We start from the raw sequence: 13206 nt of genomic DNA, 5'->3' as shown, positions 1-13206 counted from the left end.
CCAGACTCTGATCCCGACGATCCCGTTCAACCAGACTGTGATCCCGACGATCTCGTTCAACCAGACTCGGATCCCAACGATCCCATTCAACCAGACTCTGATCCCAACGATCCCGTTCAACCAGACTGTCGCCCCGACGATCCCGTTCAACCAGACTGTATTCCCGACGATCCCGTTCAATCAGACTGTGATCCCGACGATCCCGTTCAACCAGACTCTGATCCCAACGATCCCGTTCAACCAGACTGTCGCCCCGACGATCCCGTTCAACCAGACTGTATTCCCGACGATCCCGTTCAATCAGACTGTGATCCCGACGATCCCGTTCAACCAGACTGTGATCCTGACGGTCCCGTTCAACCAGACTGTCGCCCGGACGATCTCGTTCAACCAGACTGTGATCCCGACGATCCCATTCAACCAGACTCTGATCGCAATGATCACGTTCAACCAGACTGTGATCCCGACGGTCACGTTCAACCAGACTGTCGCCCCGACGATCCCGTTCAACCAGACTGTGATCCCGACGATCCCATTCAACCAGACTCTGATCCCAATGATCACGTTCAACCAGACTGTGATCCCGACGGTCACGTTCAACCAGACTGTGATCCCGTTTAACCAGACTGTTATCCCGACAATCCCATTAAACCAGACTGTGATCCCGACGGTCCCGTTCAACCAGACTGTGATCCCGACGATCCCGTTCAACCAGACTGTTGCCCCGACGATCCCGTTCAACCAGACTGTGATCCCGACGGTCCCATTCAACCTGGCAACATACTATCTGGGTGTCCCGTTCACGTCCACAGAATCACAGAGGGAGGAAAGGTGAAGAAGGAATAGGGGCCTGCTTATCACCTCCCTCCTTCCCTTCCCCCACCCCTTTATCTTTCCCCAAACTGGTTTTTCACCTGGAACCTACCAGCCTTCTCCTTCCCACCCTCCCCCCACCTTCTTTATAGGGCCTCTGCCCCTTCCCCCTACAGTCCTGACGAAGGGTTCCGGCCCGAAACGCTGACTGATCGTTTCCCGACGATCCCGTTCAACCAGACTGTGATCCCGACGATTCCGTTCAACCAGACTGTGATCCCGACAATCCCGTTTAACCAGACTATGATCCCGACGGTCACGTTCAACCAGACTGTCGCCTCGACGATCCCGTTCAACCAGACTTGGATCCCAACGATCCCATTCAACCAGACTGTGATCCCGACGATCTCGTTCAACCAGACTTGGATCCCAACGATCCCATTCAACCAGACTGTGATCCCGACGATCCCGTTCAAGCAGACTTGGATCCCGACGATCCCATTCAACCAGACTGTGATCCCAATGATCCCGTTCAACCAGACTCTGATCCCAACGATCACGTTCAACCAGACTGTGATCCCGACAGTCACGTTCAACCAGACTGTGATCCCAACGATCCCGTTCAACCAGACTGTGATCCCGACGATCCCGTTCAACCAGACTGTGATCCCGACGGTCCCATTCAACTAGACTGTCGCCCCGACGATCCCGTTCAACCAGACTGTGATCCCGACGATCCCGTTTAACCAGACTGTGATCCCGACGATCCTGTTCAACCAGACTTGGATCCCAACGATCCCATTCAACCAGACTGTGATCCCGACGGTCCCGTTCAACCAGGCAACATACTATCTTGGTGTCCCGTTCACGTCCACAGAATCACAGAGGGAGGAAAGGTGAAGAAGGAATAGGGGCCTGCTTATCACCTCCCTCCTTCCCTTCCCCCACCCCTTTATCTTTCCCCAAACTGGTTTTTCATCTGGAACCTACCAGCCTTCTCCTTCCCACCCTCCCCCCACCTTCTTTATAGGGCCTTTGCCCCTTCCCTCTACAGTCCTGACGAAGGGTTTCGGCCCGAAACGCTGACTGATCGTTTCCACGGAAGCTGCCCGACCTGCTGAGTTCCTCCAGCGTGTTGTGAGTGTAGCTTTCTCTACTTGTGAGCAAATGCCTCTTCCTCCGTCTCTTCAGTTCAGTTCCCAACCCCAGCAATCCTAATTTAAACTCTCCCCAATAGCCTTAGCAAACCTCCCCACCAGGATATTGGTCCACCTGGGATTCAAGTGCAACCTGTCCTTTTTGTACAGGTCACACCTGCCCCAAAAGAGGTCCCAATGATCCAGAAATCTGAATCCTTGCCTCCTGCTCCAATCCCTCAGCCACGCATTCATCCTCCACCTCATTCTATTCCTGTACTCACTGTCATGTGGCACAGGCAGTAATCCTGAGATTACTACCTTTGAGGTCCTGCTTCTCAACTTCTTTCCCAACTCCCTGTACTCTGTTTTCAGGATCTCCTCCCTTTTCCTGCCTATGTCGTTGGTACCAATATGTACCACAACCTCTGGCTGTTCTCCCTCCCACTTCAGGATATCTTGGACGCGATCAGAAACATCCCGGACCCTGACACCTGGGAGGCAAACTACCATCTGAGTTTCTTTCCTGCGTCCACAGAATCGCCTATCTGACCCCCTAACTATAGAGTCCCCTATCACTACTGCCTTCCTCGTCCTTTCAAGGGGAATAGAATATAAAAGCAAGGGGATAACTCTGAGCCTTTGTAAGACACTAGTCAGGCCGCACTTAGAACATTGTCAACGGTTTTGGTCTCCTTATCTCAGAAAGAATGTGTTATCAATGGAGAGAGTCCAGAGGAGGTTCATGAGGATGATTCTGGGAATGAAGGGGTTAACATATGAGGAAATTTAGGCAGCTTTGGGCCTGTACTCACTGGAATTTAGAAGGATGCGGGGGGATCTCATTGAAACCTACCGAATGCTGCAAGGACTAGATAGGGTGGATGTGGAGAGCATGTTCTCTGTGGAGAGGGTGTCCACAACTAGAGGGCACGGCCTCAAAATTGAGGGGTGACCCTTCAGTACGGAGATATATGGAGGAGTTGTTTTAGCCAGAGAGTAGTAAATCTGTGGAATGCTCTGCCAAAGACTTCGGTGAAGGCCAAGTCCATGTGTATATTTAAGGCGAAGATGACACTTTCCTGATCAGTCAAGGTATCAAAGGATACGGTGAGAAGGCCGTGATAGAATGGTGGAGCAGACTCGATAGGTTGAGTGGCCGAATTCTCCTATGTCTTGAGGTTTTATGGTTCTACTATTGACGGTAAGGAGGTGGATGTGATGGGGACCTACAAGTACCTGGGGGTGCACCTGGATGACAGACTTGAGTGGAGCACCAACACAGAGACTGTGTACAAGAAGGGCCAGAGTAGCCTCTACTTCCTGAGGAGACTGAGGTCCTTTGGAGTGTGCAGGCCTCTCCTTCACATGTTCTACCAGTCTGTTGTTGCCAGTACAATCTTCTATGCAGTGATGTGCTGGAGCAATGGCATCAACACGGGTGCTGCCAACAGGCTCAATAAGCTGATTAGAAAGGCTGGCTCTGTTTTAGGAGTCAAACTGGACACACTGGAGTCTGTGGTAGAACAAAGGACCCTACAGAAAATCCTGGCAATTCGGGACAATATTTCTCACCCTACACATACCGCCTTAGCTGAACAGAGGAGCACTGATAGACTAAGCCAACTGCACTTCTCCAAAGGGTGCGATATGAGGTCATTCTTACCCTCAGCCATTAGGCTCTATAATGAGTCAACCTACAGCCGGGGAAGTCATGATATATATTTTTTCCTTTTAGATCTTCATGCTGAATCAGAGCACAAATGAGATGACCACTTTTACATACAACGACTGGCTATCGAAGACACGCGGCACCAAGCAGTTGACTACCTGTGAGCTTGCTGCTGTAGTGGATGAGGAGGCGATGGTGGAGAAAACAGCCTACACCATTAGTGTGAAAACTAGCGACATCTCAGGTTGGTGAGAGCAGGCCAGATACCTCAGCAACATGTCTGGTTGGTGAGAGTGTGTCAGATTGCTCATTGATATCTCAGGTTGGCGTCAGTGGGTTGGATGAGTTTTAGCTCCCTACCACCCATAACGACGTGTAAAGTCATCCAAAAACAACATTAATGTTAACCAGTGTGTAATGGGGAAAAGAAACTGTAGGAAGCCAGAGGGAAAGGTTGAAGTTCAAGTTTAATGGACACTCCACCACACGTAAATACAACCAAATGAAACAGCATTGTTCCAGGCCAAGGTGCATAACACAGTACCAAGTCACACTCAGAATATAGCACAAATATGATAGAAGAAAAACGTAGAATTACAGAAAATATATATGATAATATAGCCCAGGTTCCAGATTTCACAGTCTGTGGAATGATGGTGCACGAATGTGTCACACATTCCCATCCCATCCCGTCGCATATTCCTGTGCCTTCGCACATTACCGCCGCACGTTCCCATCCAGTCCCGTCACGTCACACGTTCCCCGTACCGTCCAGTCTGGTCGCACGCTTCCCGTCCTGTCCCATTGCACGCTCCCCATACCGTCCCATCCCGTTGCACGTTTCCCATCCCATCGCATCACACGTTCCCCGTCCCGTCCCATCCCGTCCCGTCTCACGTTCTCCGTACCATCCCATCGTGTCGCACACTCCCCGTCCCGTCATGTCACACATTCCCCGTACCGTCACGTCCCATCGCATGCTTTCCGTCCCGTCCCATCGCATGTTCCCTGTACCATCCCGTCATACCTTCCTCATACCATCCCGTCGTGTTGCACACTCCCCATCTCAACCCATCGCATCACTCGTTCCCTGTCCTGTCCCGTCACACATTCCCCGTACCATCCCATCGTGTCACACACTCCCCGTCTCATCCCGTTGCGTCACTCGTTCCCAGTCCTGTCACGTCACACATTCCCCGTAACGTCACGTCCCATCACACGTTCCCCGTACTGTCCCGTCGCACATTCCCCGTCCTGTTCCGTCCCATCGCATGTTCCCCGTACCGTCCCGCCCTGTCACACATTTCTCAATGTGTCCCGTCGCATCGCACATTCCCCATACTGTAACGTTGCATCGCAGGTTCCCCGTACCGTCACATGGCGTCGCACATTCCTCACACCATTACGTCATGTCACACGTTCCCCATACCATCACGTTGCATCGCACACTCCCCGTCCTGTCCCATCATGTCACGTGCTCCCCATACCGTTACATCGCGTTGCACGTTCCCCGTCGCACGATCCCCATACCGTCCCGTCCCGTCGCACGGTCCCCGTCTTGTCATGTCACACGCTCCCTGTCTTGTCCCGTTGCATGCTCCCCGTACTATCCCGTCTCGTTGCACGTTACCTGTACCATCCTATGACGCATTCCCCATACCATACCGCCCGTCACACGTTCCCGGTCCCGTCCTGTCATGCATTCCCATATTACTATTACAATTAGGAGGGAGTTACTATTACAAGAGAGAAGATGCTCAAAAAGCTGAAAGACCTAAAGGTACATAAATCACCCGAACCAGATGAACTGCACCCAAGGGAAAGAGGTAGCGTTAGAGATTGTGGAGGCATTGGCAATGATCTTTCAAAAATCATTTCACTCTGGCATGGTGCCAGATGACTGGAAAATTGCAAATATCACTCCACTCTTTTAGAAAGGAGGAAGGCAGCAGAAAGTAAATTATAGACCAGTTAGCCTGACCTCAGTGGTTGGGAAGATGTTAGTCAATTGTTAAGGATGAGGTTACAGAGTACCTGGTGACACAAGACTAGATAGGACAAAGTCAGCATGTTTTCTTTAAAGGAAAATCTTGCCTGACGAACCTGTTGGAATTCTTTGAGGAGATTACAAGTAGGATAGATAAAGGGGATGCAGTGGATGTTGTATGTTTGGATTTTCAGAAGGCCTTTGAGAAGGTGCCACACATGAGGCTGCTTACCAAGTTCAGAGCCCATGGTATTACAGAAAGGTTACTAACATGGTTAGAGCATTGGCTGATTGGTAGGAGGCAGTGAGTGGGAATAAAAGGATCCTTTTCTGGTTGACTGCCAGTGACTAGTGATGTTCCACAGGGGTCGGTGTTGGGACCGCTTCTTTTTATGCTGTATATAATGATTTAGATGATGGAATAGATGGCTTTGTCGCCACATTTGCAGATGATACACAGATTGGTGGAGGGACAGGTAGTGTTGAGGAAACAGGTAGGATGCAGAAGGACTTAGACAGATTAGGAGAATGGGCAAGAGAGTGGTAAAAGAAATACAATGTTGGACATTGCATTGTCATGCACTTTGGTAGTAGAAATAAATGTGCAGACTATGTTCTAAATGAGGAGAAAATCCAAATATCTGAGATGCAGAGGGACTTGGAGAGGGTCTTGAAGGTTAACTTGCAGGTTGAATCAGTGGTGTGGAAGGGAAATCCAGTGCTAGCATTTATTTCAAGAGGTCTTGAATACAAGAGCAGGGATGTGATGCTGAGACTTTATAAGGCACTGGTGAGGCCTCAGCTTTAGTATTATGAACAGTTTTGAGTTCCTCATCTAAGGAAAGATGTGTTGGCATTGGAGAGGGTCCGGGAAGGATGATTCCCGGAATGAAAGGGTTATCATTTGAGGAATGTTTGATAGCCCTGGGACTGTACTTGCTGAAATTTAGAAGGATCGGGGCGGGGGGGGGGGGGGCGGGATCTCATTGAAGCCTTTTAAATGTTGAAAGGCCGAGACAATGTAGATGTGGAGAGGATATTTCCTATACTACAAAAGTGTGGGACCACAGGACACAGCCACAGAATAGGGGAACGTCCCCTTGAGGTGGGAATTCTTTAGCTACAGGGAGGAGAATCTGTGGAACTCAGTGTCACAGAAGCCAAGTTATTAAGAATATTTAAATCAGAAGTTAATCGGTTCTTGATTGGTCAAGGCATCAAAGGTTACAGAGAGAAGACAGGAGAATGGGGTTGAAATTAGCCATGATGGAATTACAGAACAGACTTGATGGGCTGAATGGCCTAATTCTGCTTTTATGTCCTGTGATTTTATGGGGTTACATATGATCAGCAGTCAGGAGTTTACATTAAGTTTACACTAATTTACGATCTGTCAATCACAGGAGCAGGAACTGACGCTAATGTGTTTCTCATCATCTTCGGAGAGAACGGGGACTCCGGCACCCTGGCGCTGAAACAGTCCAACAATTCCAACAAATTTGAGAGAAAAGCTTTGGATGTCTTTAAGTTTGTGGATATGCTGAGCCTGGGAAACCTGTCCAAGATGCGAATATGGCATGACAACAAGGGTAAGTCGCTGCTGAGCCTGGGAAACCTGTATAAAGAGGCCAATATTTTGGGATTTTCAATATGCAGGTAGATTGGGAATATTAGATTGGTGCTGGATCCCTAGAAAGAGAATTCGAAGAATGCCTGTAAGAAAGCTACAGTCAGATGTATCAGTATTACAAAGAAGAGAAAATCTGCAGATGCTGGAAATCCAAACATCAGAGAATGTTTCGGACGGAAACCTTTCAGATCCTACAGCTCCTGCCGAAGGGTCTCGGCCCAAAACGCCAACTATACTCTTTTTCCATAGACGATGCCTGGCTGGGCCAGCATTTTCTTAATGTTGCTTGTATCACTATCACAGCGGAGTAAAGGCAATTACAGAGGCATGAGAGATGACCTAGCCAACATTGACTGGAAGGGGACACTAGCAAGGACAACGGCAGAACAGCAGTATCTTAAGTTTGTGGGAGCAATCTGGAAGGTGTAGAGATGCATTCCGAAGAGGAGGTATTCTAAAGGCAGGATAATACAACTGTGGCTGACTTAAAGAAAATAACAAGGCAAATGAGAGGGCACATAATGCAAAAAAAAATAGTGGGAAGTTAAAGGACTGGGAGCTTTTAAAAACCAACAGAAGGCAAATAAAAAGCATTGGGGAAAAGATGAAATATTAAGGTAAGCTAGACAAAGATGTCAAAGACTAAAGTAGATATCAGACCGCTGACAAATGATGCTGGCGAGGTTGTATTGGAGGACAAGGAAATGGTGGATGAACTGAATAAGTATTTTGCATTGTGGAATATGCTGGAAGATTGAGAGGGCAGAAGAGAGTGCAGCTGCTATTACTAGGGAGGAAGTGATTGGGAAACTGAAAGGTCTGAAGGTAGATAACTCACCTCGACATGATAGTCTACACCCCAGGGTTCTGAAACAGGTAGCTGAAGAGTTTTTCGAGAGAAGACCCAAACTGTAAGCTCTGTGGTCAAAAGGGGACACTGGCTCATATACTGTCCGGGTGTAAAACAGCTCTAACTCAAGGATGGTATAGGTGGCGCCATGATAAGGTGCTTCTGGCTCTTGCTGACACACTAGAGTGAGAGAGATGCAAGAAGAGGACGGCTGGCACAGATTTGAGGAAGGCCATCACCTTCATCAAACAGGGAGCCAGGCCTTTCGTAACCAAACAATCAAAGCCCAATCTGCTGCTAACGGCCAGGTCCTGGGAGATGAGGGTCGATAGGGGAAGGAGGGTGCAATTCCCAGATGTGGTGCACACAACCCTACGCCCGGACATTGTACTGTGGTCAACCGAAGACAGGAAAATAATTCTGGTTGAGCTGACTGTGCCGTGGAAGGAGGGATGGGAAGAGGCCCACGAGAGAAAGGCTTTGAAGTACCAGCCCTTAGTGCAGGAGTGTAAAGACAAGGGATGGCAGGCATGTTTGTTTCCTGTGGAGATCGGCTGCAGAGGTTTCCCAGCCAAATCAGCATGGTGGTTGTTGTCAGCTCTGGGCCTGGACAGAAGGAGCAAAAAACAAGCAGCTCATAGGATGGGGGAAGAGGCAGAACGAGCCTCTTGTTGGAGGTGGAGTAGGTGAGAGGAGGGAAGCTGGAAGCCAGGAGCAGATGGGCAGTGATTTGGCCACCACTGCCGGCCCACCAACTGCAGAGTGTTGTGGTTAATGGTCGAAACGCTCGGTGACGGTTGGGAACCACCTGATGCAGCTTTGAGTGTCCTGTGGACTTGGACCCTAAGATCCCTCTGATCTTCCACACTGCCAAGAGTCTTCCCATTAATACTATATTCTGACATCATATTTGACCTACCAAACACTTATCTGTTTGAACTCCATCTGCCACTTCTCAGCCCAGTTCTGCATCCTATCGATGTCCCGCTGTAACCTCTGACAGCCCTCCACACTATCCACAACATCCCAACCTTTGTGTCATCAGTAAATTTACTAACCCATCCCTCCACTTCCTCATCCAGGTCATTTATAAAAATCAGAAAGAGTAAGGTTCCCAGAACAGATCCCTGAGGCACTGGTGACCGACCTCCATGTAGAATATGACGCGTCTACAACCACTCTTTGCCTTCTGTGAGCAAGCCAATTCTGGAACAACAAGGCAAGGTCCCCTTGGATCCCATGCCTCCTTACTTTCTCAATAAGCCTTGCTGAAATCCATATACACTATATCTACTGCTCTACCTTCATCAATGTGCTTAGTCACATCCTCAAAAATTTCAATCAGGCTCGTAAGGCACGGCCTGCCTTTGACAAAACCATGCTGACTATTCCTAATCAGATTATTCAGCCAGAGACTCATTCCACTGAGATGCAACACTGAGCATCATAGGAAGTCATTCCTGCCTGTGGCCATCAAACTTTACAACTCCTCCCTTGGAGAGTCAGACACCCTGAGCCAATAGGCTGGTCCTGGACTTATTTCATAATTTACTGGTGTAAATTACATATTACTATTTAACTATTTATAGTTCTATTACTATTTATTTTTTATGGTGCAATTGTAACAAAAACCAATTTCCCCTGGGATCAATAAAGTATGACTATGACTATTATGCCTCTCTAAATGTTCATGAATCCTGCCTCTCAGGATCTTTTCCATCAACTTATCAAGCACTGAAGTCAGATTCACTGGTCTATAATTTCCTGGACTATCTCTACTCCCTTTCTTGAATAAGGGAACAACATCTGCAACCCTCCAATCCTCCAGAACCTCTCCCATCCCTGTTGATGATGCAAAGATCATTGCCAGAGGCTCAGCAATCTCCTCCCTCGCCTCTCACAGTAGCCTGGGGTACATCTCGTCCGGTCCCGGTGACTAATCCAACTTGATGCTTTCCAAAAGCTCCAGCACATACTCTTTCTTAATGTCCATATGCTCAAGCTTTTCAATCCACTAAGTCATCCCTACAATCTCCAAGGTCCTTTTCTGTAGTGAATACTGAAGCAAAGTATTCATTAAGTACCCCTGCCATCTCCTCCGGTTCCATACACACTTTTCCACTGTCACACTTGATAGGTCCTATTCTCTCACATCTTATCCTCTTGCTCTTCCATACTTGTAGAATGCCTTGGGGTTTTCCTTAATCCTGCTCACCAAGGCCTTCTCATGGCCCCTTCTGGCTCTCCTGACTCTCCTGATTTCATTCTTAAGCTCCTTCCTGTGAGCCTTATAATCTTCTAGATCTCTATCATTACCTTGTGTTTTGAACTTTTCGTAAGTTTTTCTTTTCTTCTTGACTAGATTTTCAATAGTCTTTGTACACCACAGATCCTGAACCCTACCATCTTTTCCCTGTCTCCTTGGTACATACCTATGCAGAATGTCACGCAAATAACCCCTGAACATTTGCCACATTTCTGCCGTACATTTCTCTGAGAACATCTGTTCCCAATTTATGCTTCCAAGTTCCTGCCTGATAGCTTCATATTTCCCCTTACTCCAATTAAACGCTGTTCTAACTTGTCTGTTCCTATCTCTCTCCAATGCTATGGTAAAGGAGATAGGATTGTGATCACTATCTCCAAAATACTCTCCCACTGACAGATCTGACACCCGACCAGGTTCATTTCCCAATACCAGATCAAGTACAGCCTCTCCTCTTGTAGGCTTATCTACATATTGTGTCAAGAAACCTTCCTGAACACACCTAACAAACTCCACCCCATCTAAACTCCTTGCTCTAGGGAGATGCCAATCGATATTTGGGAAATTAAAATCCCCCATCACGACAACCCTGTTGTTATTACACCTTTCCAGAATCTGGAACATCGAGGAGCAGATAGGGAGACAGATTCTGGAATAGGACCAATCAAATGTGACAGTGGAAAAGTGTGTATGGAACCAGAGGAAACAGCAGAGGTACTTAATGAATACTTTACTTCAGTATTCACTATGGAAAAGGATCTTGGTGATTGTTGGGATAACTTACAGAGGACTGAAAAGCTTGAGCATGCAGATATTAAGAAAGAGGATGTGCAGGAGCAGGTCATGCCTTACGAGCCTGATTAAATTTTTTGAGGATGTTACGAAACACTTTAATGAAGGTAGGGCAGTAGCTGTAGTGTATATGGATTCAGCAAGGCATTTGACAAGGTACCCCATGCAAGGCTTACTGAGAAAATAAGAAGGCATGGGATTCAAGGGGACATTGCTTTAGGGATGCAAGGGTCTTTGCTTTGTGTTTGCTTTGTGGATCTAGAATTGGCTTGCCCACAGAAGGCAGAGTGGTTGTAGACGGGTCATATTCTGCATGGAGGTCAGTCACCAGTGGTGGGCCTCAGGGAACTGTTCTGGGATCCTTACTCTTCGTGATTTTTATAAATGACCTGGATGAAGAAGTGGAGGGATGGGTTAGTAAGTTTGCTGATGACACAAAGGTTGGGGGTGTTGTGGATAATGTGGAGGGCTGTCTGAGTTTACAGCGGGACATTGATAGGATGCAAAACTGGGCTGAAAAGTGGCAGGTGGTGTTCAACCCAGATAAGTGTGAGTTGGTTCATTTTGGTAGGTCAAATATGATGGCAGAATATAGTATTAATGGTAAGACTCTCGGCAGTGTGGAGGATCAGAGGGATCCTCTGATGTCCCTTTTGCCAATCACCTGTCCAGCTCTTGGCTCCATCCCTCCCCCTCCTGTCTTCTCCTATCATTTTGGATCTCCCCCTCCCCCTCCAACTTTCAAATCCCTTACTCACTCTTCCTTCAGTTAGTCCTGACGAAGGGTCTCGGCCTGAAACGTCAACTGTACCTCTTCCTAGAGATGCTGCCTGGCCTGCTGCGTTCACCAGCAACTTTTATATAGACATTATATGAGATGTGCACTCCCAGGAGTTTGAAGCTGCTCGCAATTTTCACTGCTGTGCTGCCGATGTAAAGAAGGGATGCCAAGGACAATGAGAAAGCAACATACAGCAGTTTGGTCAGGTTCCTCATTGCTTTGAGCAAGGGATAATGATGAAAAGATGATCTCGTCTGATACTCATCGAACCAATCCCAATCCAAACTTCATCAGAGTATATGCCTTTCCCAACTCGAGCCGAAATGTTTTGGCAGAGTACACTGACTCCAGAATGAACATGTTATGGGATCCCTTTGGGCTGGGTCCCAGGAATGATTGCAGGAATGAAAGGGTTATCATACGAGGAATGTTTGATGGCTCTGGGTCTGTACTCGCTGGAATTCAGAAGGATGAGGGGGGGATCTCATTGAAACCTTTCTAATGTTAAAAGACCTAGACAGAGTAGATGTGGGAAGGATGTTTCCCATGGTGGGAGAGTCTAGGACAAGAGGGCACAGCCTCAGGATAGAGGGGTGCCCTTTCAAAACAGAGATGCGAAGAAATTTCTTTAGCCAAAGGTTGGTGAATTTGTGGAATTTGTTGCCACGAGCAGCTGTGGAGGCCAGGTCATTGGGTGTATTTAAGGCAGAGGTCGATAGGTTCTTGACTGGACATGGCATCAAAGGTTACGGGGAGAAGGCCGGGAACTGGAGTTGAGGAGGAGACAGAAAAAAAGCATCAGCCGTGATTGAATGGTGGAGCAGACTCAATGGGTCAAATGGCCTAATTCTGCTCCTATGCCTTATGGTCCAATTTAAGCTCTGAGCCAGATTAAAAAGATTAAGGTGTTAAGGCCAAGGGCAAAGGATAAACAGGTGTTCAGCTCCATACTCAATGAAGCTTAACTCACCTCAGCATTGAACCTGACCCCATAGCCCTACAGCCATCAGCACCACCTCACAGACATCCCACCTGTCCCGGAAGTTCCGGAAGTCTCCCACAAATTAATAGTGGCTCCCTGATGCCCGCAAATTATATACAATATCCCGGAAATTGATTTTTTTGAGAGCAAGCGTGAGAGAACATGTGAGAGAGAGCGAGAGAGCGAGCACAAGAGTGAGAGAGCAAGAGCGAGAAAGCAAGCGCAATAGAGAGCGACTGCGAGCAACAGAGCACGCGAGAGAGAGCGAGACTATGAGCGAGAGAGTTCCAAAAAAAG

The 13206-nt window shown here is 47.9% G+C and overlaps 1 protein-coding gene and 1 long non-coding RNA gene across 3 annotated transcripts in view; one reads left to right on the top strand and one right to left on the bottom strand.

Moving 5' to 3' along the window:
* LOC134343820 (uncharacterized) overlaps positions 1–13206 on the bottom strand; it is a 109687-nt gene that overhangs the window by 55239 nt on the left and 41242 nt on the right. The window lies entirely within an intron of this gene.
* The window catches only part of LOC134343819 (lipoxygenase homology domain-containing protein 1-like), a 345249-nt gene that overhangs the window by 318170 nt on the left and 13873 nt on the right, over positions 1–13206 (top strand). The window contains exons 42-43 of the mRNA XM_063042573.1: positions 3688–3865; positions 7012–7197. Coding sequence (XP_062898643.1) covers positions 3688–3865; positions 7012–7197 — 364 coding nt within the window. The remainder of the gene's footprint in view (positions 1–3687; positions 3866–7011; positions 7198–13206) is intronic.

Source organism: Mobula hypostoma, chromosome 3, assembly GCF_963921235.1.
Source record: "Mobula hypostoma chromosome 3, sMobHyp1.1, whole genome shotgun sequence".
Lineage (NCBI taxonomy): Eukaryota > Metazoa > Chordata > Chondrichthyes > Myliobatiformes > Myliobatidae > Mobula > Mobula hypostoma.
The sequence above is the reverse complement of the archived record's forward strand: the minus strand, read 5'-3'. Positions and strand labels throughout refer to the sequence as shown.